Genomic DNA, 25,800 nt, shown 5'->3' with positions numbered 1-25,800 from the left:
AAAAATTAAACAAGAGAGGCCTTGCATGGACCACTGATGAAAGAAGGCTATAAATTAAGGAGAATGATTAACCCAATCCCCTGTATCTAAGATTCCTTGTGACCACGGAAGAAGGAAAAAAGCAATGAAAATCTGAAGTCTCCGTGACCTTTAAAACCCAGAGCACCAAAGGTAAAGGCAGAGAAAGAATGAAAGGGTCTAAAAGCAATTTTTCAAAGACCATGATAGGACTAGTCCTCAGAGCGCTTTAAATCATCCCGTCCAACTTCATTTCCTTGGCTGTTTAGTGCGGGTGGAGAATGCTACACATTTGGCCTAATCACTCGAGAGTCCATCTAAATGGTTGAAGCTAATTTCTGTGCTGTGATCAAGGCAGTGCTGCCTAGTGCTGTATCTGTGAGCTCAGCTGTGGGAGGAGGACATTGGGAGGGGCTCCAACAACAGGTGGGTTGGAGTCCGCCTGAGAATCTAAAGCAGAGGGCAGGACAGCTGGTGTCTGGCAAAGTGATTTATAGTTGAAAGCAACAGGGAGCAAGTCAGAACCCTCACCGTCATCCAAACTACACCCCCCCCCCCCCCCGCTGCCCCAGACATCCTGTCAGCTGCAAGGGACTTTAGAGGTGCAGATAGAAGGGGTGACTAGACCAAGGTCATGGCAGACCTGAGACTAGAACCCAGGACACTACTGTAAGGCAACAATGGAAGCTGGTAGAGCTGATAAGGATTCCTCCATGGAGAGCCCTGGCCCCCAAGCGGGGAAGGGAGAAAGAAAGCATCAATGACAGCTGGCCCTGTCACCCACAGTGTGGATGGCTCCTAGCAAGGAAAAAAAGACTCTACCCCTTAGCAAGCAGTTTGCCTCAGCATTTGGGGAGATGTTCTTAGTGCTAAAAATGATTCTCTTTTCTTGGTTTTCCTTTCTACCAACTTCTTCTTTTACTTCTTAAATTCTGACTTCCTCCCTGACTTCTCTGTGGCTAGATCTAGTGGTCTTGTCTCTGGGCCTTCTCTGCTGTACTTATCATACCAAAGTTCTGTCATTGACCCTCCTCTCCTGTATCTCCTTTATCCAGTTTACTCTCATTCATTCATTCATTCATTCATTCAGCTAACACCTATTAAACACCTACAGTATGCACTTACTTTTACTAAAATGAGTAAGAGGCCATCCCTGCCCCTAAAGAGCTTCCTGTCTGGTGTGGAAGATGCAGATATATAAATAGTTTTAATGTAATGACAAATACTCACACGGAGGTTTTAAAAGGTGTTATATAACCAAAATAGAATGCATTTAGTTCAACCGGGAAAATCTCTTATCTCCAGCCTCAATTTCTTTCTTAAATTGTTCAAGCTTCACATATTCAATTAAAATTTGGGCATTTCTCACCTGAGCATTTCAAACTCAGTATATTTTAAACTGAGTTCATCACCTATGTCCCAAATCATATATTTGTGACACATAAAACAAGCAAACAACAACAGGTTCTATTTGTGACAACTATAGAAGAGACTCCAGACTGGAACAGAATCAAGTCTGCATTTAATTCATTGCTATGCAATTATTTAGAGAAAAATTAAATTTTGCCTAGAAGCTACAAAGGGGAGGGGGCAGGGGCACCTGGGTGGCTCAGTCGGTTAAGCGTCTGACTTGGCTCAGGTCAGGATCTCACGGTTCATGAGTTCGAGCCCCACGTTGGGCTCTGTGCTGACGGCTCAGAGCCTGGATGGAGCCTGCTTTGGATTCTCCCTCTCTCTCTGCTCCTCCCCCACTCACGTTCTGTCAAAAATAAACATTAAAAAAAATCTTTTAAAGGGGAGGGGGCACCTAGGTGGCTCAGTCGGTTGGGCGTCTGACTTCAGCTCAGGTCATGATCTCACGGTTTGTGAGTTCGAGCCCCGCAAATGGGTTCTGTGCTGACAGCTCAGGGTCTGGAGCCTGCTTCCGTTTCTGTGTCTCCCTCTCTCTCTACCCCTCCCCCACTTGTGCTCTGTCTCTCAAAAATAAATAAATGTAAAAATATATACATTTAAAAAGGGGAGAAACAAAGAATCTATTATTTGGTGAACATCCTCTCCAGATAATAGAAATATTTTTTATCTAGCAATCAGGCATATAAGTGCCTTCTGAGGAAAGGGAGATAATAGCTGGTAAGATCATTGAATTCATTCTTCTGATCTGTCTGTACTCAATAAGCAGCCTCTGGTTGGAATCTGAATGCCCTTAAAAAAAGGAATTGGATAAGAATATTTCCCACTGTAAATAAGTAACTCGTAACTATTTTCATTTTCCATCTTTTTCAGATTCAATTATGAGAGAGAAAAAGGCAAGCTGAGGGCAAAACACGATCAACATCCTGCAATCCCCCCTTTAGGGGCAACCTCCCCACTGCCTTAAGGTGGAATATATATATATATATATATATATATATATATATATATATATTGGCACTAGTAACTACCTAAGAACAAAGACAGGGGAAAAACAAATGGTTAACTGATAAAGATCACAGTCATGCAGGACATGAAACTCCATTATAGTTTGTAACTGTCTTAATGATTTACAAGAAAAACACAATCTCAGTGATAGACCTCCAGGAACCTATAGACTCCATTTCCTGGAGACCTAGCATCACCTTCACCTCCATAGGATAGAAAACCCTATATAATCAGTCACTCTTCACAATCACAATGCAGCCTTTTCTGCCCATGGGTCCTGCTCCCGTGCTACAATCAAAACACCTTTTTGCACCATAAAATGTCTCAAGAATTCTTTTTCAACCAACCGCTGGGCTCGCTGATCCCACGTCACAACCATCCGAGAATAATGGAAATTTAGAATTGCCTTATCTCCCTAGCAGCCTCTTTGCTGCACTCCTGGCCCCTACTGTCTTTCTCCTCCAATTCACATAATCCTCAGCTGTTAGCATAATCTTTCTCAAATTCCATTCCCGTGAAGTCACTGCCCAGCTCAATCACCACCAGCAGCTCCATAGGTCTATTTTATCAACCTAAAGTCATCAGTTTGGAACCCAGAGCTTATCAACTGTCCCACACACCACCACTTCAACCAAGCTTAAGCTGCCTCCACTGCAGGCAAGCTAATTTGCTTACCATTTATCTTCTTCCCTGTGCTTTTGAAGTCTGTCCAGCCCTCCTTGCCATCAGCCATGTAGACCATCTCAGAGCTCACCTCAACCAGGATGCATCTGATTAGCCTCAACACTTCAGACTGCTTTGACCTGAAATCCCTTACGGACCTGTGTGCAAAACCAGCCTGTTCTCTGGGTCCAGAAAGGGACAGTCAAAAGAGCATCAAGTTATGACCAATAAGGGATAACACTGAGTAGTGATGTCATTTAATCATCAGATATACTTATAATATTTTAATAACTTTATATTTGTGCAGGGCACTATACTAGATAATGAGGACAGCAGGGTGAGGCAAAGTCCCTACCTTCAAGGAATTTATATTAAACACATATAATTAAAATTGCCGTACATACTATGAAGGAAAAGAATAAAGATGTTGTGAGAGAGAATTGTAGGGTAGAGTTAATAATTTTGGTTAGGTAGGACAGGGAATATTCTAAGGATGTAACATCAAGGCCTGAGGCCTGAAGGATGAGTTGAATTTAGCTAAAGAGTAAGGGCAGGGGTGCCTGGGTGGCTTAGTCGGTTAAGCGTTTGACTCTTGATTTCGGCTTAGATCAGGATTTCACAGTTCGAGAGATCAAGCTCTGCATCGGGCTCCTCGCTGGCACTGCAGAGCCTGCTTGGGATTCTCTCCCTCTTTCTCGGCTCCTCCCCTGCTCACGTACTCTCTCTCTCCCTCTCTCTCTCTGTCTCAAAATAAACTTAAAACAAATTATAACTAACTAAATAGCTTCTCCTTGTTAAAAAAAAGAATAAGGGCAAAGTGATTTAGGAAGAAGAAGTAATATGTGTAAAGAGTTCCACTTTAATCAGTCAATATTTTTTAATTGTCTACTAAATATGTAATTCTTTTCCTAAAACAATAAAGAGACATGTAAGGCTTAGCCTTCCCTTCGGGAGATATGACATAAATAATCTTGATCATATTAGTCTGCTCAGGATGCTATAACAAGATACCACAGACTGGGTGGAGTAAGCAACCGAAATGTATTTTCTCACAGTTCTGGAGGCTAGAAGTCCATGATCAAGGTGCTAGCAAATTTGGTTTCTGATGAGAGCTCTCTTCCAGGCTTGTAGATGGCTACTTTCTTGCTATGTGCTAGACCGTCCCTCTACCCTCTTAGGTTTGTATCATGGACCGTCCCTCTACCCTCTTAGGTTTGTATCATGGACCCTGTAAATTAAACTGATGAAAGACAGATTAACAGAATTTTAAAAATAAGAGTTTAAAAACCAGAGGTGGTTAGAACTTGAGGCTTACATACCATCTTAGCAAACAGCAATAAATTTGTGGAGAAGTGACAAAACAAAGGAGAAAAGTTTGGGCTTGCGGGGTGGTAAGCTGTGGAAAGGTAAACATATGGGGGAACTAATGGGAGATAAGGGTTATTTCAGTAACGTTTGTTTGTGCAGAATCAGTGCCAGCTCCTTGTCTCTGGTGATAATGGTTGTTTTCCTCCTCCTGGTACAGGAGAGGGGGGAAGAGGAAACAACTTCACAAAGGGAAATTGATGTCCTGATTTTAGGCAAATGGGGGAAAGCAAAGAGCACTTTCTGTGTTTGTTGCTTCCTAGTTTTTTTCAGGTCAAAATAATCCTTTTGCCAAAGTGACATATTCTGGTCCCCTTTGGGGAATATAGAGTATAACAGGGAAGTGAGGCAAGGCTGAAAAAAGTGGCAGAGACTAGACCGTGGAGGACCTTAGAAGAGAAGTTAACAGGTTTGAGCGATCTCCTGAGAGCAATGGGAAATCCTGAGTTGGGAGGGGAGGATTAAGAGGGAGTCCTGACATGATCAGACTTGTTTTTGAGGGTAGGTAAGGCTGGAGACAGGAAGAGATGAGAAGGTATATTCAGGGTAAAATTAGTAGGGCTTTTGTGACTAGTTGGTAGGGTCAAAGAGAGAGCATGGTTTCAGGTTTGGGTAATGGAGAGGATGGTGATACCTTAAACTGAGATGGGAAGTACTTCAAGTATGAGGAACAAGGAATTCTATTCTCAACAAGAACCTGTGAGACGTCCAGTTGACAGCTAGGCACTCAGGTCTGGAGTTCTAAGGAGCAGTCTGACTAGAGATACAGATTTTGGAACAATTCTATGAGCGCGGAGGCCAAGAGAACGGATGGGTTTGGAAAGGAAGAAAGCATAGGGGTGAGAAGAAGGCCTAGAACAGGCCCCCGAACCATTCTAACATTAGAGGGGCTACAAAGGAAACTAATAAAAACAGAGCAGTAGGAGGAAAACCAGGAGACTGTGTGATCAGAGATGCCAAAGGAAAGGGATGATTTGACCAAGAGGGAGAAGCCAACACAGGAGTAAATGCCTCAAGGTCAGGTAATATAAGATGATACGACCGCAGCATGAACAGGGACAACAGGAGGTACAGACAAGGGTCACTGAAGGAATTCAGAAGAGCAATCTTGTTGGGGGCTATGTATTTAGTGGGACCTGCATCTTGGCAAGAAAACCAAGTCTAGCTTCTTAAACGGTTCCCTGAAAGCCGGCCTCTGAATCTGAGTGAACATGAAACAGACAAAGAGGCAGGCTAAGGAAAAGAGATAATTTACCATGTTTGGAATAATGCTTATTGTAACCCAGCTCCGTTCACCAGCTAAACATTATGTGGATAATGGATGACAGCAGGATGCCTAAGTGGTTGCTGGATGGCAAGTTAAAGTAGGTCAATCAGGAACACAGAAGGAAGTAAAAATGCTTTAAAAGATCCCATCAAAGCACAACTTCAAACAATGTGGCCTTGCTGTGGATGAGCAGAAAACCACAACAGATGTATTAGCCTAGTGAAGAACAGTTAGAAAAGACATGCCTTTTTTTAGGGAGAAAAAAAAAAATCCCAGGGATTTTAGAAGCAAATTGTAAGTTTAAGAGCCAGAACACCAAGCATCAGAGACGCTTCTGACTCTAGATACACATTTTCACACACCAAATATCATCATTACGTATCCTGTGTTGCAAGTTCCTACGTTCAAGTTTACAAGAATCTATTGCACAAAAATCTACTGGCTGCATGTTGTATGTAGAAGAGCTGTGTGTGTAAAACAACCACAAGCTTCGCATGGGCAAATAATGTCATGTGCCAATTAAAAACGCAAATACAACTTTAGTCTACTTTACTAAAAGTCATCCCGATAATAAAAGCAATAGTCTTAGCGCTCTCTGCATTAATCAGAATAAAGGTGGAGTGTTGTGACCAGCTAAAAGCATCACATTTTAAGAGTGATACCTCTCGCCCATCTCCTTTCCATTACCATTACAGATTCTCTCATCTCACATCTGGTAGACTGTTTCCAAAGACGGTCCGGCCATCCATCCCTCTGGTGGCACAAGCCTTTTGTAGTGTCATGTTGCCAATTCTCCCATCTAGAGTCTATTTCTCCTCCCCTTGAATCCAGGCGAGCCCTGTATCTTGCTTTAATCAATGAGAAGTGATGGGGTTTGATTTACAGACCTATACCTTAAGGGGCCTCCTGGCTTCAGTTTTTACCTTCTCGGTTGCCAGCCACAAAGTCAAGAATGGGGCTAGCCTACCGACTGATGAGAGGCCAACGCTGAGACACAAGTCATGTGGCGATGTGGAGAACTGAGGGGCACAGGCAACAGCAAGCACCAAGGCCCCAAACGTGAGTGAAGCCATTTTGGATCTCCAGCCCCAGTCAAGCCACTGACAGTAATATTCTATATCTGTGCTACCCAGTATGGGAGCCACTAGCCACGTATGTCTATTGAATTCTTGGAATGTGACTAGGGTGTCTGAACATTTTCATTTTTAATTCACTTGATTTTAACTAAGCTTTAAATAGCTAGTGACTACGCAGTTGGACAGTGTAGACGACTCATAATCCTGCTAAAAACAAAAAAAATAAAATAAAAACAGGGCACAGGGCAGAAGATCTCCTTGGCACTTACGCTTTACGGTGCTACAAATAAGCAGTTACTCGAGATGGTTGGTGGTGACAGATATAGCTCTGTTAACTAGTATTGAAAAACAAAAAAACCCTCCCTTCAACATCACCCAAAGGAAGGAAGGAATCCATTCTAACCTGTTTCATCTGCATAAAATGTGAGAACCAGAAAGGGAAATTCCCACATCATAGATTATACCATGAGTTCCACATCTAGCACAGAGATGTCCTGATTAGACAATCAACTTTCCAAAAGTGCTTTCATCATCTATCAAAAAACAAAATGTTAATAGTTCCCTGGTTCACACGTTTTGCGGGGGAGAGGGAGCAGGAAGGAAACTTGAGAGAGCCTACTGTGTGCGTCAGACACAACCACATACATCAATCCATTTAATTCTTTTAATCATTATTTTCAGACTAAGGAAATACAAATTCAGAAATGTGACTTGCCTAAGGACCTAAAACTAGTTGGTGCCAGAGATGACATTCAAAATCAAGCCTCTAGATTTCCCAATACGCCCAATGCCTCTCCTATCAGGAATAACAATTTCCATGATCCAGTCATCTATGTAACTATTTCCAGTTAATGCCTTAACTCTTACCAGACTGATCTCATTTCTGCTTCCCTTCACTTGACACTCTTCTTCTCATTCCACCTATCCTTCAGAGTCCAGTTTAAGTCTCCCTTTTTCCTTCCCTGAAACTTTTCTCATCTTAATCCCAATTTATTTCCCTCGCTTCTGAATTTTTACGTCGCTTATAATGGGCACCACATAACGTAGCAGTCTGTTACATTGTCTTTCCCTTAAAGAGACCGTAATCTCTTCAAGGTGGACAGCCCATGTCCTTACCAGTCTTTGAAGCCTGGCAATCCTTCCAAATTTCCTATTTTCCTTGAGCCCTGAATAGGTACTTCTGGAATGATGCATGAACTAAACTCAACAAGTACTTCTTGATTAATTAAAGTCAGCCCCAAACTCTCGTGTTGTACCCTCTCCTCAAACTACCGCGCCTCAATTGATTCGGAGAGGTTCAGCGGCGAGTGGAGGCGGTAGTCCGGCCACGAAACGCTCCCCGCCCGCTCCGGTAAGCCACGCCCAACCCGCTGGTCGCGATTGGGCGTGGCTCAGCCTAGGGTGGCCGATTGGGCGTGGCGTGCGTGAGTGAAGGCGTGGCCGAGAGGGGAAAACTCCGCTCTGGATCGGACTCGGTAGTCCCCGGGAATCCTCGACAATTTCCGGCAACGGGCTCCTCCTCAGCCGATCGGCCTCGGGCATTTCCGGTCCCCTTCGGAATTTTCCGTCTGGCTCCCGCGCGGATCTCACCACTTCGGGTATTTCCGTGTCCCACTCGGAGGTACTCGGCAATCGCTCGGCCTCCCCCATCCCCCGGTAACGGTCGCTGGTGAGTTTAAATGAGCCGGGGCTGGCCGGGCCGGAGCCGCTACGGGGGGGGCCTGAGGCACTGCAGAAAGTGGGCCTGAGCCTCAAGGATGACGGTGCTGCAGGAACCCGTCCAGGTAATGATAACCCCGCTCGCCGAGGCTTGGCTCGAAGCCTCGGCCGGGAAGCCGCGTACGGCCACTCCGCGGCCTGGTGCGGCCTAGGCCCGGCAGCTTCTCCCGCCTCCCCTGCTGCCGGGTCCTGCCTGTCTCCGCGTCGGCTCGGAGGCCTCGCCCGCAACCTTACCCGCGTTGCCTTGGTCCTGCCTTGCTTCCACCCCGGGTGCGAGCGGGGTTCGGCGATAATGCCTCTGTCCACCGCCGGGCCACGGTCGGGCCAGCCCCTCCTGTCAGTCCAGGGGCCTGGCCCCCCCGGCCGGGGTGAGAGACCAGGGGCCGAAAACTCGCCCCAGGTGCTCTCTTGCCCCGGGATGATTGGGAATCACGTTTGATCAGAGCTTGTATGATCTTCGTAATGGTGGGGCAAGTTGGCGGGGTGGGGGTGGTGGGGGTGGTGGTGTTCGGTTTTGTTTTTGTTTTATGTGAGAGGGCGGAGGGCCGATAAGATCGGTATTTTTAATACTAATTTCTGTTTTGGTAACAGACGTCCTATAGCCCACGTTGCTTTCCTCGCTCAGTGAATTTCCCACTGGACAATGATCTGGGAAGAGAACTCCCGAGGCCCAGCGCTGAGGGGCAAGCACCTATACGAGGGGAAGGGGTGGAAACGGCAAATCTGGGTGTTTTGGTTTTTTTTTTTCCCGTGACCGGTGTGATGGGGATCAGGAGTGTTTTATTGTGCATGTTGATAGTGCGTTCAGGAAATGAAAGACAAATAAGGGTTTTTACATCCATTTCGCTGTCCTTACGACACCAAGGTATGCTTTGACGCACAGTGCTCTGTTGGCACGGGAGAAACCCTATTGGATTTGAAGTGTGATGCAGTGCCAGTCATTTTCCCCCTGCCATCTCAAGAAACTGAATCTTTTGTCCCTTACTGATGGACCAGGTCTGGGAGACTTTCAGCTCACCATAGGATCTTTGACTTGAATAGAAGAGTTGACCTCTATCAAGTGCTGTCATTGAGTTATGGACTTTTTTTTTTTTTTTTGAAGTTACAAAGCAAATCAATTTTAGAAATTACTTCACATTACCCTTAATAGGCCTGTGACCAAATAATAAATATTTTAATACATCACTGCTTCCATATTTCCTTTAATTTTTCTTCCCGGAATGAAATACAAGGATCTCCCAGTTTGCTTTTTTTACATATAGCAACTATTAGTATTTGAACCAATATAATGTGGAATTCTGTCTTAGGAAATTTACCTGTCTGTAATTGTATCCATGCTTCCAAAGCTGTTTCTTTTCAAACAAATTCCTCTTACTGGTAGAGTCCCTTTTTTTTCTTTTTTTTTCTTTTTTCTTTTTTTTTTTTTTTAGGCCTAACATTAAATTAGAAGTTATCTGTATCTTTTGTTGTTGTTGTTATTAAGTAGCCTCCACGCCTGTCATGGAGGATGACCCTGACAGCAAGAGGCACCCAGGTGCCCCAAAAGTTATCTGTACCTTAAATGAACAAGTATATCACTCAAGTTGTTTAATTTCTGTTTCATATTTTGTATGTAATTTTGTCTTCATTAATGATACATTTGCCTCCTCTGGCCCCCCAGTTTTCTCAGTTGATAAACTACTCTCAATGCTAGCCTATAGCCACTATTTAATAACAATTTCAACTTGTATAAAAACATGGAGAAGAAAAGACTATGTAGCCCGTTCCTAGATGGTACCCATCAAGTTTCCTCTTTTTCCTTACAGTACTCGTAGTGGTAATGCTCTTAGGTCTTTCTGAGGCTTAAAAGTCAAATTTGTCCCATTTTTCTTCCCCCATACTACCTTTGTCCATTAGATTTGGGGACTGTGGTAAGAAGTTTTAGGATAGGGCTAGGTGAGAATTTTGGTTGTAATTTATAGTAGAAGAAGCCCTTCAGTAAGGGGTCTGGCAGTGGGAGAAACAAGCAACTTTAGCTACGATGATGATGATGATCAACTGATTAGGGATAGGGCTGAACATGGGAAAGAATCACTAAGGAGAAAATAGGACAGATAGATACTATTGTTTTTTTAAACTATGATAAGTAATTGCATGTACTTGTAAAGGAACGAGTGTAAGTTGGGGAGTTGTTTGGGGCATCATGATATTACCAGGCTTAGGAAAAAGTTGAGAGGAAAGATGAACAACTGTTTGCTGCTTTTTTTTTTTCTTTAAACTTTTGACACGGAATAGCCAGTCTGATAAATTGCGTCAGCCTAAATATTAGCTCCTCCTCCAAATTGTCTCTCATAGAAAAACTTTATATTTGAGTCTTTACAAAAGACTCTCCTGCTATGAGGCAGAAATTCTGTCAATTATTTTATTTTTAATTGTTTGGGGAAGACACACAGCCTAAATGATTTCAATCAGTGTCAATTTGGATATTTATAAAATTCACCTGATGAAATGGATTTAAAAAAAAGCGAAGACATTTTAATGGATTTATCAGTTCTTCCTGGGGGTAGAACTTCATGGAAGTGTGAAGTTGTAAACAAGCTTTGTAAAAGTCGCCTTAATAAGCAGTGTATTAAGTGGATAGTATACATATGATATTGTTTTAGAGATCATTCAGCTAGTGGAGGAATACTTTGGGCTTGGAATAAGGTATACTGGGATAGCATCTAGCATGGATTCAAAGGGTACCATATTTCAAATAACTTAGAATTAAATGTATATTCAGGAAAGTTGTGTTAGATGAAAAAAATGGCTTTGTTGATATCAAAGATAGATGTGAACAGTTTCCATAAAATCGTTCTGTTCAATGAGAATAGAAAAAGATGAAATTCCTAAATAAATTTTGTCATTTGAGAAATATGTGTATGTAACTAAATTGATAAAGCAATAGGCATTTGACTCTTTGATCTTCATTCAAACAACATATACTTAAGTCAGCTGAAACACATTTATGAAGTTTCCTTTTGGCAAATGGGAAAATACCTTATATTTACGTACAGTATAGTATCTTGAAGGCAGTGCTACATCGTACCTGAACTGGGAGAATAAGCTTTGGGGAATGTGGGTGGAGGAGGAGGTCACTGCAAACATACATAATAATTTCATTTCTTTATGGACTAGTGTTCTGATATAGCCCTTTTTGTGTTTATGCTGTTTATATAGAGAAAGCATTAGGCAAATAATCACAAATTTGTAATTACAAACTGATAAGGCCACTATAAATAGGGTGTGAGGAGAGAGACCTAATGAGGGACTTGACCTACGCCCAGGTGTCAGGTTTGCAATTGAACCACCGAAAGAGGTACTAGAAAATAGCAAAAAGTTAAGCCGCCTCAACAAAAAAATCAAATTGGAAAGAATGTTATGTACCTGCTATGTACCGAGCACAGAAGAGTATGAAAGACATCCTAAAATCTTCTCTAAAAATGGTGTCAGGAAGGTCCTTTTTGAGCAAATAACATTGAAGCTGGGATCTGAAGGTTGAGAAGGAAACAGTAATTTGAAGAGCATAACAGAAGGAGAAAACAGTATGTGCAAAGTCCCTAAGACATAGCAGCACTTGGCACTGAAATAACTGAAAGAAGGCCAATGTGACTGGAGTTGCATATTAATGGAAAACCATTATAAGGAGTTCAGTTTTCATTCTAAGTGTGTGGGGAGTCATTGAAGGATTTTCAGAAGAGGATTGACTTGATGTAGATGTTAGATCTCTTGGCTACTATATGTGAAATGTAATGGAAGAAGGAGGCAAGAATAAAAATATCTTAGGGGCTCCTGGGTGGCTCAGTCGGTTAAGCGTCTGACTCTTGATTTCACCTCATGTCGTGATCGCATGGTTTGTGAGATGGAGCCCTACATGGGGCTTTGCGCTGATAGAACAGAGCCTGCTTGGGATTCTCTCTCTCTCTCAAAATAAATAAAAACTTAAAAAAGTAGGCTTAGGATGAAAGTAACCTAGACCAAAGTGGTAGTAGTGGAGTAGGAAAGAGATTGGTAAATTCAAGAGATGTTTTGGAGGTAGAACCAATGAGACATGGAGACTGATTGAATGGGAGAGGGTGGGGATCAAGACTGCTGCCTGGATTTCATTTTGGTGGTGCCATTTAATAAATGAAGAATCCTGTGAGAGGGGGACAAATCTGAAGGAGGATAATTAACCTGTTTTTGTTTTTTTTAAGAGCATTGATTTTGAGAGAGAGAGAGAGAGCGAGCGAGCGAGCAGGGGAGGGGCAGAGGGAGAGGGAGAGAGAATCCCAAGCAGGTTCCGTGCCATCAGTGAGGAACCTGACTCGGAGTTTGATCTCATGAACTGTGAGATCATGACCTGAGCAGAAGTCAAGAGTCCGACACTTAACCAATTGAGCCACCCAGGTGCCCTGACAATCTGTTTTGAACAAAATGAGTTGGAGATATTTGTGAAGCCAACCAGTAGAAATATGGAGAAAAAAACCTCTAATCTTTTGAGGGATCTAGTCTTGTTGGGAAGCTAAGAATGTTTAACAGGAACAATTGGATAATGTTACAAGTCAGTATGTATTTGATTGCACAGATAATAATAAAGAAATTCAGTAAACAGATCCTTGTAGACTGGAAAAATGGTGTTTCTTGATGGAGTGGAACTTAAAGCTTTAGAAGATGGGAAGTGTTTGGATTGGTAAAAAAGAAGGGAAAAAATGGTTTTAGCATGGAATAGCACGAGCAAAAGCCTAAAATTGAGAATGGTGTTTAGGAACAAAAGAACCATAAAATATTATAGTTTTGGTTGGAATGGGAATTGAGAGCAGGAGGAGATAAGGTTTTGCTAGCCAGGTAGAATCAGATTATAGGGGACTTAACATCCACGTTGAGGGGTTTAAGGCATTGGTAATACATAGCTATTATACGTTTTTGAACAGAAGACTTGTAATGAAAGCACTACTTTGGGAAGATTAATCTGGTGCTGTTGGCAAGGAGGGACAAGACGAGAGTTAGGGAGACATATGGGCTAGTAAAATAATCGAGTTACATGGTAACATACACCTGAGTTTCTCATTCTTGGTACTATTGATGTTTGGGGCAAACTAATTCTTTGTTGTGGGGGACCCTGTCCTATGTATTATAGAGTGTTCTGCAGCATCCCTGGCCTCCACCCACTAGGTGCCCCCTCCATTTGTGACAATCAAAAGTGCCCCCCACTAAGAATTGCTAAATATCCCTTGAGGGGCAAAAATCACCCAGATGGGAAACCACTGATACAGACCTAAACTAAATTAAAGTTCTAAAAATAAGATTTTAATGTGTAACAGGAAAATTCCACAGTGATTTTTTTTCCCCCTTATACCTCCTTATATTGTCTGAAGCTTTTATTATCCATTTCTTTTATGGTTCAAAAAAAAAAAAAAAAAAGGCAGCTATCTTCTTTTTTGACAAAAACAAGAATAAAACAAAATAATTTATATGGTCACATTTAGGTCTGAATTAGTTGTACAGTTACAGAGGTTTCTTTATATTTTTAAAAATATTACATGTTTAAGAACAAGCAAGGAAAAAATTTTGCCATTTTGTGCTGTTGATTCCTCTTTTAAATTAATGCAACCTAGGACTAACCCATTAATTTAATCGGTAGGAATTCTCTTTTAAACTTTTTTTTTTTTTTTTTTTTTTTTGAGGATGGGTGTGGTGTTGCTGTTTGTCTCCCTGTTAGCAGCATTCATCCATCTGGCTTTAATTTGTAGAAGTCCTGAGATGATGCACTGAATGATATTCTTTTGGGGACAGGTCCACACCAGCAGTTGGGCCAAAGTGGATGACTAGCCAGGGGGCTGATCTTAGCCCTGCTCTTCATAAGCTCCCAATCTGTAGTGCCTTAGAAAATAGCCCATTTCCTCCCTATTTCCTACCAAAGAGACACCATCGCTGAGGAACTTAGAGGTGCTTGAGCAGAGTGGTGATAGAAGCTGTAGGTGGGATTCTCCAAGTGGCAAATTTTACGGGGTATATGAGAGTTTGAGTTGGCTGCCTTTACTATCACTTTCTCACCCTCTTAATTGGTAACAGGGGCGCTTGGGTGGCTCAGTCGGTTAAGCGTCCAACTTCAGCTCAGGTCATGATCTCACTGTTCGTGAGTTCGAGCCCCGTGTTGGGCTCTGTGCTGACACCTAGCTCAGAGCCGGGAGCCTGTCTTCGGATTCTGTGTCTCCCTCTCTTTTTGTCCCTCTCCAGCTTGCTCGCTCGCACGCGCTCTCAAAATAAACATTACAAAATTTTTTTAAAAAGAATTGGTAATAAAAAATTATCTTCTTCTGAGCAAAGCTTGATTTTATATCAGAAATGGATAGAATCCTTGATTATGATACTTTTTCTCTTGTTCATTTAATATTGAAAAGACGGGAAAAAAAAGCAAAGTTCCAGGACTTTATGGCCATAGTATATGGCCATATGTGTGTCAAATTTTCCTGGTGATCAGTAGTACTGAGTTAGCTGGTGAATCATTTGGGTCTTTTGTGGCTTATATATTAACAAAATAAGCAATTGTGGCAGATATGTTGGGAGATGTTATAATAATGGAAACTGTGTCTTTATTGAGTTTGTTTATATTGGAAGACAGGAAAAGAGGAGGTTTTTAGTGTCTACTATGTGCTAGTCCGTATACTAGGAGCACTGTATATGTATCATGTCATTTAATCCACACAATCTAAGAAATAGAGCTCTGTTTTCCAGATGAGGAGATTGAGGCTTCCAAGTCACACTCTTGGAAGTGCTGGCACACAAATTTGAACACATACCTCCAAAATTAATCCTGAGTATATCATTTCTACTCCCCATGTTCTTTCATTTACAACAAAATTAAACAAGTTGGTTCTTAGGAAATCTCCATATTTTGTAAAAGAGTAATTAGGTGGTAATTATTTGTATCACAAAATAATAATTGTGTGCCACAGAGTTTCTTTCAGTAGAGATTTCCAGAGATTCTTACCTATTGGACTTACAGTTGACCCTTGAACAAGGCAGGAGTTAGGGGCACTGACCCCTATGTAGTGGAAAAATCCGAACATAACTTTTGACTCCTCAAAAACTTAGCTACTTTCAGCCTACTGTTGCCTAGAAGCCTTGCCAATAACATAAACAGTTGATTAACACATATTTTGTATACGTATTATATACGTGTTCTTATAATACAGTGAGCTAGAGAAAAGAAAATGTTACCAAGAAAATCATAAGGAAGAGAAGATACATTTTTAGTAGTATATTGTATTTATTGAAAAAAATCCACATGTAAGTGGACCCATGCAGTTCAAACCCATGCTGTTCAAGGGTCAACTGTATATGAATACAGAGAAACTTAAAGCTAAGACTAACATAAGATACTACCAGTAGGAGGACTGGCAGAAATCAAAGATCAGTTGTTTATTCATTCAACATCCATTAGTTAAGCCCTTGCTTAAAAAGTACATAATAGATGCTGGGAATCTAATAATGAGCAAAACCAGAAGTAGTCTCTACCTTTCTGCAGTTTATAGTGAGGAAGACATTACTTATTTATGTAAAATTACAGCAGTGAGAAGTATTACAAAGGAAAGGTACTTAGTGCTATAAGAGTGTGTAATAGGAATGCCTGACCTCATCAGAGCTCCCCCAAAAAAGTGTTCCTTGAGAAAGAAGTCCAAAGAATGACTCGAATATGCATAGTTTGGAGGAAGGTACCAGGTAAAGTGAACTATGTATATGTTTAAAGGGCCTGTGGCAGGAAGGTAACATGGTAGGTTTGAGGAGTTGAAAGAAAGCCATTGTCCAAACACAGCGTAAGAAAGCATGATACAAGAGGAATTGGAGAGGTAAGCACGGACTATACCATCCTCCCTGGTTTGGTGGTTTGGATTTTTGTCATTAAGGACAATGAGAAGCCAGAGAAAGATCTTAAGTGAGAGGATAATATGATCAGATCTGATTTGTGAAAAGCTCACAGAGAGAAAATGGATCACAGGGTGGGAAAGAATTCAGGGAAGACAAATAAGACACTATTAAAAGTAATGGTGGGGGGCGCCTAGGTGGCTCAGTCGGTTGAGTGTCCAACTCTTGGTGTCGGCTCAGATCATGATCTCATGGTCATGGAATCAAGCCCCGCACATCAGCTCCATGCATGGTGGGTGTGGAGCCTGCTTGAGATTCTCTCTTTCCCTCTTTCTGCCCCTCCTCTTGCACACACACTCTCTCAAAATAAACTTAAAAAAGGGGGGGGGGGGGACAGGTCTGCCTTAGAAAGTAAATGTTTCATTGAGTTTCTTCCTTTCATCACCATTGCAGTTGCCTAATTTAAATGAGTATCATTTTGGCATATACCTATATGCACGGTTCCAGAACCCTAGGTCATGGGATGGTCTGGTAGAACACCAGAGGGACAGATAAGTTCTTATGGAGGTTTAGAATTCAGCCAAGTACTGTGCTAGATTTATCTCAAAGGTAGTGTTTTTTGTACTTATTTTACAGATGATTAAAACTGAAGGTCAGAGAAGTGACTTGGATATCTTGATTAGAAAGTGTCAGAGGGTTAGAGTTAGGTTTCATCGGCCATGGATTGAAGCTGGAGGTTATATTAAACAGTCAAGAAATAATTGAATCAAATTAGATTTGAACACCCTTTAGCCTGTTGTTTTCTGAACGACGTTTTTTTGAGTTCTTCCACCGTGCAAATGTTGAAGTTCTCTGAGGAAAACACTCGTAGTTTGTCACATTACCTTTTACGTATGTCTTTTCTGTGTCATAGTACAGAGGAGATGTAGGCCAGATAGCAGAGAGCCTGTAGCATGTTTAAAACCTGCTCTTATATTCACTCCTTGCCAGTGCCACCTATTTTTGTTGGAAGGTTCACCTTCTCAATTGTTTGATAAAAAAAAAAATCAAAAGCACAGGGGTGCCTGGCTGGCTCATTCGGTAGAGCATGCGGCTCTTGATCTTGGGGTCATCGGTTTGAAGTCCCAAGTTGGGTATACAGATTGCTTAAATAAATAAACTTTTAAAAACACATTAGAAAGCTTTGATTAGGGAGGAAGACACGATGATAATGTTGATGGCATGGCTAAAATTTGAGTGATTATTAGGTATGTACTAGGAGCCATTATGTACTTTATGTAACATTATGTACATATTAACCATTATGGACTCTTATGTTTTAAAACAAGAGACTTGAGACATTGTCACTTGCCCAAGAAGGAACGTGAAGACCTACAAACAAGAGGCTTTGGAACTTGAGTAACTCAAGCCTTTCTTTTAAAGCTAAGGGCCATGGCCTGAAGGATTAGAAAGTATTTTATTCATAACATCTTGAATTAACAGATGAGACAGCCTTTTTGGCTTTGGGGAATCTGCTGAGCAGGGATATTTTTAATTAGAATAAATCTTTTTTAGATCAGTCCTTTTCAAACTTTAATACGCATATAAATCACCCGAGGATCTTGTTAAAAATGCTGATTCTGATTTAGTAGGTTTAGGATTGGGTCTGAGATTCCACACTTCCAGAAAACTTCCAGAAGATATTAGTGTTGTTGCTCCAAGGACCACACTTTGAATAGCAGTTTTAGATAGTTCTCAAAGTGGTAGGAAATGACTGGATTAAGAACGGTAACGTTAGAGGGAAAAAATGCTGCCTGTGATAGTTTAGATTATTAATTTAAATTAAATTTAAATTTGAATTAAATTTAAATTCCCACCTTTTTCCTTTCCCTTGTGCCTAGATGGAAATGGTCAGATTAGACAGTCCTGAGACTTTAAAAAATTTAGACTGTATAGAAAGTAAGCTTAAACAAGAGGCTCCAGAGACCCCATGAGAAAATAGAAAACTACACCCTTGGGCTAAGTAAGTCATCAACTACTACTAGGACTTTGAATATAAAAAATTATAATTAATAATACTCATAGAAATGTTAGTAAACATTTGCTTTTTCATTCAAATATTTGAGATTGTACTATAGCCAAGGCATATTAATCACTTGTTACAATGTAATCTAGCTTTACTGTTACAGTGTTAGCTAGTGATTTCATGAGGTCATCCCACCGTGCTGGTTTTATTGTAACTATTAAACTGTTCAACAAATTATGAGCTGTATACATGGCTAAAAATAAACACTGTTGTATCATGATCACTTGTAAGATATCTCACTTTGTGAGTTGATGATTTTTTTAATCAATTGGTGACTTTTATATCTTGTGATAGACCAGAAGTTAAAAAGAAACCCAGAAAGATTAAAAGAAACTCCTATGGTGTTGTGCTCCTAAAAATGCTAGGCAAAACATAAATATATGTAAACACATAATTTACAGATACACAATTTATATAACAGACTTAAAATTAGTGTTATATGATACACTAAAACTTCAACAACAAAAAAAACCTCTCTGGTTTAATGCTCTCAAAAATTCTGGATAAAATAGTAAGAAAAGGTAAATCATCTAACAGAAAAATGAATGACACATGAATTGGCATTTGCCAGAAGACCAATAAACGTGAAATAAATTACTATTGAACTCATTTTAATATTCAGAGAAATGCAAATTAAAGGCACTAGATAAGCATTTTACATCTGTCAGACTGGTAAAAATAAGAAATTGGGGGGCACCTGGCTGGCTATCATTAGAGCCTGCAACTCGATGTCAAGGTCATGAGTTCAAGCCCCACATAGAGAGAGGGATAGAGATTACAATCAATCAGTCAATAAACAAAGATTTTTTTGATAGTACATAGTGTAGACAAAGATGTGGCATAATGAGTAGTCATATGTTTTTGGTAGGAGTGTAAATTAAACCCACACTTTGAAAATGATTTGTATTACCTAGTAAAGATGAACCTGTGTATGAACATGAACTCAACAACCCCATAATTTCATTCTTAAGTATATATCCCAATTTGGAGAGATTCTTAAATAGGTACCCTAAGAGATAAATATAAGAATGTTCTTTGCAGCATTATTATAACTGGAAAAAAACTGGAAATAGCCCAAATGTTCATATATTGTAAATAGATAAAATGGATTTTGATGTATTTTTACAATGGAAATATTATTTATTCTGCAATCAAAATGAATGAATTCTAGCTACACAGATTGAGAATGAATTTTTTAAATATTGGATTTCAAAGCAAATTATAGCATAATATGTACAACATGCTTGTATTTATTTAAAAATTCAGAAACAGGGAAAAGTGTTGCATTGCTTAAGGATGATACATACATACAAATGTATAAAAATTGTAAAGAAAACCTGAAGATTAACAAAATTCAGAGTGGTGGTTTCAGAGAGGTTATGTGACTGATGAGCACCTGTGGGAGAGGGCTTGAAATATATTGGTAATATCTATTTCTTGAGCTGGATAGTGAGTACATGGGTCTAAATGTTTTCATTTATTATTAATTAAAATGTCATTCTAGCTGTTATATACTTTATAGCTATGTTTTATAACTTTAGAAAAAGAAAAATATATTCACCTAGATTAAAGATTAGTGCTATTATAGTTTGCTCATTTGTCTCCCAATATGCTTCCTTGGGTGGGTGAGAATAGGGTTGCTTTAAAGGTCATAGGTGGAGAGGCATCTGGATGGCCCTGTCAGTTAAGTGGCTGACTCTTGATTTCACCTCAGGTCATGATCTCATGATCTGGGTCAGAGCATGGAGGCTGCTTGGGATTCTCTTTCTGTTTCCCTCCCACCCCATGTCCCCCTCTCCAACTCATTAGTACGCACACTCAAATAAAAATTTTTTTTTAATTTTTTTTACATTTTTCTCATTTTTTTATTGTAAGAAGTAACCACTTTTTAAAACAAAATTTGTATTCAAGTATTTTGCTTTTATATAGAAAACTGAAATATATGGCAAACCTAGCACCGGGGGTGGAAGAGAAGAATTGATTATGTACTTTTACAAGGATTTGATACTACATGTGGCTCTGTATAACGTTATTTGCATTTAAATTCAGATCATTTAAAAATGTGTATTGTAAACCCTAGGACAATCACTAAAATTTTAAGACTATTTATTTATTTTAATTTTTAATAAAAATTTTTAAAAATAGGTGGGGAAGTTTTTGTGGAGGATGACATTTCATGCATATCGTGAAAAATTGCTTAAACCACCGTTGTTAGTTTGGAGCAGTGTAGTTTGGTGGGGTGGGCAGACCCATAAACACATAACTGTAACAAAATATGAGTGCGCCACTAGAAGAGATATGTTTACCAAAAAAAAAAAAAGGTTAGGAATCAGCCAGGAAACCTTCATGAAGTAGGTGTTAATTAAGCTGGGTCTGTAGAGATGAGCAATTTGTAAAAGGAGGTATGTGAGGGAGCCTCCATTCCTCTGTGGGGGAAGAGGAAGTACAAAAAGGCACAGAGGCCTAAATGTCCATGGAGAATTGAGTGAGTAAATTCAGGTATGTTAGGAGCCATACTGTGAAGAGCCTTGTGTAACATGCCATGGAGTTTGCACTATGGACATTGAGGTTTTGTTTTATTACTTAAATTAGTGTCACTGATTTGATTACACTATGTCAGGCTCCGCTAGGCGTTACTTTGAAACTGTATATTTGTGTACTTATGTTCTTTTCCCTCTACTTTCAGGCTGCTATATGGCAAGCACTAAACCACTATGCTTACCGAGATGCAGTTTTTCTTGCAGAACGACTGTATGCAGAAGGTTTGTAATCTGTTCATTTCTATAAAACAATAAAGGAATAAAATAAATGGAATTCTGTCCTTTCCTATGACTTCAATATAACAAGACTCTGGGGATTGCTTTTGTTGTTTCTTTATGATTGGTACTAGTTCATAAAAACTTTTCCTTGTATCTGTTTTCTCCCTTATGTGCTACTTTTAATAACTGTAGAGTTGTTTCAGGTTTTACACTATGGTTTACTTAATCATTTTCCAATCTCTAGATATTTTTGTCTAGGTTTTCTGTTAAGAGAGTCTATATTCTATAGCTAAGAGCATGAATTTAGTCTATAGCTTTGGTATAAACCCTCACCCTGTCACTTAAATATGCAGTTGTAGACCTTGGACAGTCACTCAGTGTCTGAGTATTTCAGAGTTCTCATCTATAAAATAAAGTTAACGATAATCGCTTGCGAACGTTGAAGAGTGAAATGAGATAATGTATTTAAAGCACTTGGCACAGCCTTCTGGCATGGTAATAAATGTTCGATAAACACGTGCTGGTAATGTATGCTTTGTTTCTGTCATTAATTCTTGTAATTCTCTTTCTAAGATGCTAATACAGATAATTAGGTACAGCTTTTTTTTTCTTTTATATGTCATTTTGTGGGGCTATATATTCTAGAATGGAACTTACAAGTCAAACTGTGATCAGTTCTACAACAAATTACTTTTTCCCCAGTTGATAACCCAGCAGAGAGAAGGGTAAAATAATCTGGGGTGTGACCAACACCATAAGACTTCCTTCATAATCCTTTCAGTATTAGATTTGATCAATTTAATGTATTTTTGCTTACTTGAGAATTATGAAATATTTTGTCTTGCATTTTTATAACTACAAGGGATTCTGGGTATTTTCTCAAGTGTTTGTTTTAAATTTATTCCTAGTTCTATAAGGTATATCTTTATTGTCTATTTGACCCAGATTGTTGCTTTTTAATCTTAATTCTATTGGTATATTTAAAATTTTTATGTAGTTGACCTCATCTGCTTTATCATTTATACTTTCTTCTATTGCTTCAGTAGGTGGAAAAGTCATCTTTCTACAACTACAATTAATATGTGGTTATTGATGGTTAAAAAAATTTAAAGAATTTATCATGGTATTATTACTTAATTTATTCAATATTGTATATTAAACAATGCTTTTTTCCCTCCTGCATGGTGTTTTACTTGGTTTTATATTAAATTTTTAAAAAATGTTTTGTTCTGGGGTGCCTGGGTGGCTCAGTCAGTTAAGCATCAGTCTCTTGGTTTTGGCTCAGGTCTTGATCTCTCAGTTTGTGGGGTCGTGCGCTGTGTCAGGCTCCACAACAGCATGGAGCCTGCTTGGGATTCTCTGTCTCCCTCTCTCTCTGCCCCTTCCTTGCTCATGCTTGCTCTGTCTCTCAAAATAAATAAATAAACTTAAAAAAAAAAAAAAACAAAAAACGCTTTGTTCTGTCTCCAGAATTTCTCCTCTCTTCCATTAGTTAATTTTCTGTTTTTAATCCAATATCATGCCTTTTTTTTTTTTTTTAAGAGAGAGAGTGCAAATTGGGGAGGGGGGGAGGGAGGTAGAGAGAGAGAATCTCAAGTAGGCTCCACACTTAGCATGGAGCCCGACATGGGGCTTGATCCTACTATGCTGGGATCATGACCTGAGCCAAAATCAAGAGCCTGTCACTCAATCCACAGAGCCACCCAGGCACCCCCATACCATTTTTAACACTTTATATTTTAATATTTCATAAGGCCTATCGCCCATCATTTTTTTCTTTCCAATTCATTCATTAGAAGTCTTTCCCCTTTTTTTATCCTTTATTTTTCTATGTCTATTTTATTATTGCTTTGAAATTTCACAAAGATTTTGACCAATGCTGACCTGCAAACATATAATTCTCTAAATTACTATAGATAGCCTTCCCAACAAGAAATAGTGCTGCCTTCTTTTTACTCAGGTGTTTGTTTGCTTAATCCGTTTTTGTACTTTCTGTGTATGTTCCCATTGGATTACTTGCCAAGAGTTTCCATTTTTTTTGTGGTTGTAGATGAGCTTTATTTTTGCGTATTTTGTATGTTTGTGTCTGAATTGCTAGTGGAACCTTTCTGATCAGTTGTATGATTTTACTCTAGTAGCAAGTGCTTAGTAACCTAACTGCAAGCATAAGAAAGTAGATCTTAGGGATTTGCCAGGCATGTGTCACCAGAAAGGACAAGGGATAAGAACATTAAAAATACAGACAAGATACGGACCAGGAAATGTAAACTATAGGAAAGTTAACACAGAAGAATATTGGTGAATAAGATTCAGAGAAGTGCCAGAAATCTAGATGAGGTTGAATTGGGAGATGTGGGGGAATAACATGGGAGCGGAAGACCATGAATCAGGTGCAGAATTTTTCCATTAATGAAGCAGAATGTCCTGCATTTAGTAGCTGAGAGTTATGAGGAGAAGGTATGAACTCAGGAGCAGGGAGTTTCACAAACAGGCAAAGAGTAATGCTTGGAAATGGTTTTACGAAGCAAAGAGGAAACCTTACCTTGATTCTGATGTAAGTGGGATATGAGGGAAATAGCATCACTTTGAGAGTGCTGTCAGGTCCTTCAAGAGAGACTGGAAATTCAGTAAAGAAAGTGGGGAGGATCTGTGTGTGGAACAGGAGTCTGAGGTCCCAGTGAAAGGATTTAGAAGGTGAGAGAGGCTTAGAAAGAAAATAATGCAATAGATTGCCCTACTCTACTCGATATTTTAAAAGCAAGGTGTATCATGCAAAACCTACTGACATATATTTTCATTGATACCTACGCAACCCTCATGTTTTGCTGTCTTATACTTTCTTTTTTGTATTTGCTTATTAAAGGATTGGCAGTTTCTAGTTTATTATAGTTAGGCTCTAAAAGATTGTGAGTTAGTGGTTTCAAATTCAAACAAGTAGGTTTTCCCATAGAATTGGGGCAGGGTTCCAGATGAATCTGGATAAAGCTGTTTAATCCACTTTCTGTGTTTGATACAGTGCTTGACACTTGGAAAGTTGTTCAGTGTTAGTTTCTCTCAACATACAGTTGACCCTTGAACAACGCAGATTGGAACCATGTGAGTCTATTCGAATGCAGATTTTTAATACAATATAGTACCATAAATGTATTTTCTCTTCCTTATGATTTTCCCCTTTTTTTAAAATTATTTTAATGTTTGTTTATTTTTGAGAGAGAGAAAACGGGGGAGGGGCAGAGAGAGAGGAAGATACGGAATTCAGGGCAAGCTCCAGGCTGTCAGCACAGAGCCCAATGCAGGGCTCAAACTCACAAACTGTGAGATCATGACCTGAGCTGAAGTCGGACGCTTAACCAACTGAGCTACCCAGGTGCCCCTCTTATGATTTTCTTAATAGCATTTTGAGAGAGAGAAAGAGAACATGAGCAGGGGAGGGGCAAAAAGAGGGGTGGGGAGAGAGAGAGAATCCCAAGTAGGCTCCATGCTGACAGCTCAGAGCCCAACTTGGGACTTGAACTCAGGAACCACAGAGATCATGACCTGAGGCAAAATCAAGAGTGATGCTTAACCAGGTGAGCCACCCAGGCACCCCAACAGTAGGCTTTTAGTAGTTAAGTTTTGGGGAAGTCAAAAATTACTGGCAGATTTTTGACTCTGCAGGGTAGGTGCCTCTGACCCCCTCATTGTTCAAGGGTTAACTGTTGAACCTAACCACTCTGTTGAACTCTAATTTCTATGAGGGAAAATTTTATGGGAGCAGATACTATCCTAGTTCAATACCAATGACAACAGTAACTTCTAAAGAACATTTATTAATTTCTTATTATGTACTAGGTACTGTAATACTTAATTTCTTATTTAGTTTTCAATAATCCTATAAAATAGACATTACTATTGCCATTTTAGAAATGAAGAAACGGAGAGCAGTGTTCACAGGCAGTAAGTGGTAGATCTGATTCCACTTTACCAAGGGTAGCAGCAGATACAGGCCAGTCTGACCCATGATAGACATTACTAATCCATCATACTACTTGTTCCTGTTGAACCAGCCTCATAATTCTTATTAACACAGTGTTGCTGGCCGACAGTAATAGTTGATGAGAATTGGTATGTTACATGTAACCTGGTGCCCTTTTGCTCAGTGGCATCCTAATGCCACTAGCCATAGCTCCTGTGTTTTAGAGAAGGACACCCTATAGTGCATGAGGCTAACGAAGTAGATGGATAGGACCCTCTGAAAGCCAAATTCTTGAAGTAATTTCTCAATTTCACTAGTTCTTTGTCACCCATTTGTCTTTCTCCTAAGAATTCCATAGTTAGACCACCTAAGACTGTGCTATAAGCCAGGTGGTGTAGAATGTCAGCTCCGATGTTCATTAGCCATTTGATCTTCAGTAAGAAGTTACTCTGAGCCTAATTTTCCTCATCTTTAACTTGGGAAGAGAGATACCTACTTAACAGGATAGTTTTCAGCACTAACTATAATAATCTGTGGTTTTGGCACGTAGGAAGTCCTTTACAAGTTCCTCTCCCCTAGCATATTCTATTACGGTGGCTTTTCAGATTTTTTTTTTTTTTTTTTTTTTT

General features: G+C 39.8%; 2 protein-coding genes across 10 annotated transcripts in view; one reads left to right on the top strand and one right to left on the bottom strand.

Annotated features, from left to right (window-relative positions):
• Positions 1-8,133, bottom strand: part of MYL4 (myosin light chain 4) — a 29,544-nt gene extending 21,411 nt beyond the window's left edge. Inside the window, exon 1 of one of the 2 annotated variants that reach the window (XM_078437036.1) lies at positions 7,924-8,133. The gene's annotated coding sequence lies outside the window, so the exon portion shown is untranslated. Of the gene's footprint in view, positions 1-4,152; positions 4,246-7,923 lie in introns of those variants that run through there. The other variant, XM_078437038.1, reaches the window with a different exon arrangement.
• Positions 8,134-8,363: 230 nt separating this feature from the next.
• CDC27 (cell division cycle 27) overlaps positions 8,364-25,800 on the top strand; it is a 66,235-nt gene continuing 48,798 nt past the window's right edge. For all 8 annotated transcript variants that reach the window (XR_013551908.1, XM_078437035.2, XM_060645832.3 and 5 more), the window contains exons 1-2: positions 8,364-8,591; positions 21,144-21,219. Coding sequence is in view for 7 of the 8 variants with exons in the window: in XM_060645828.3 (XP_060501811.1) it covers positions 8,565-8,591; positions 21,144-21,219 (103 nt within the window). In the remaining variant the exon portion in view is untranslated. The remainder of the gene's footprint in view (positions 8,592-21,143; positions 21,220-25,800) is intronic.

The sequence above is a fragment of the Panthera onca genome (assembly GCF_046562875.1).
Source record: "Panthera onca isolate mPanOnc1 chromosome E1 unlocalized genomic scaffold, mPanOnc1 haplotype 2 h2.Chr16_ul_2, whole genome shotgun sequence".
In the NCBI taxonomy this organism is placed as follows: Eukaryota; Metazoa; Chordata; class Mammalia; order Carnivora; family Felidae; genus Panthera; species Panthera onca.
This window is presented reverse-complemented; position numbering and strand designations above follow the sequence as displayed.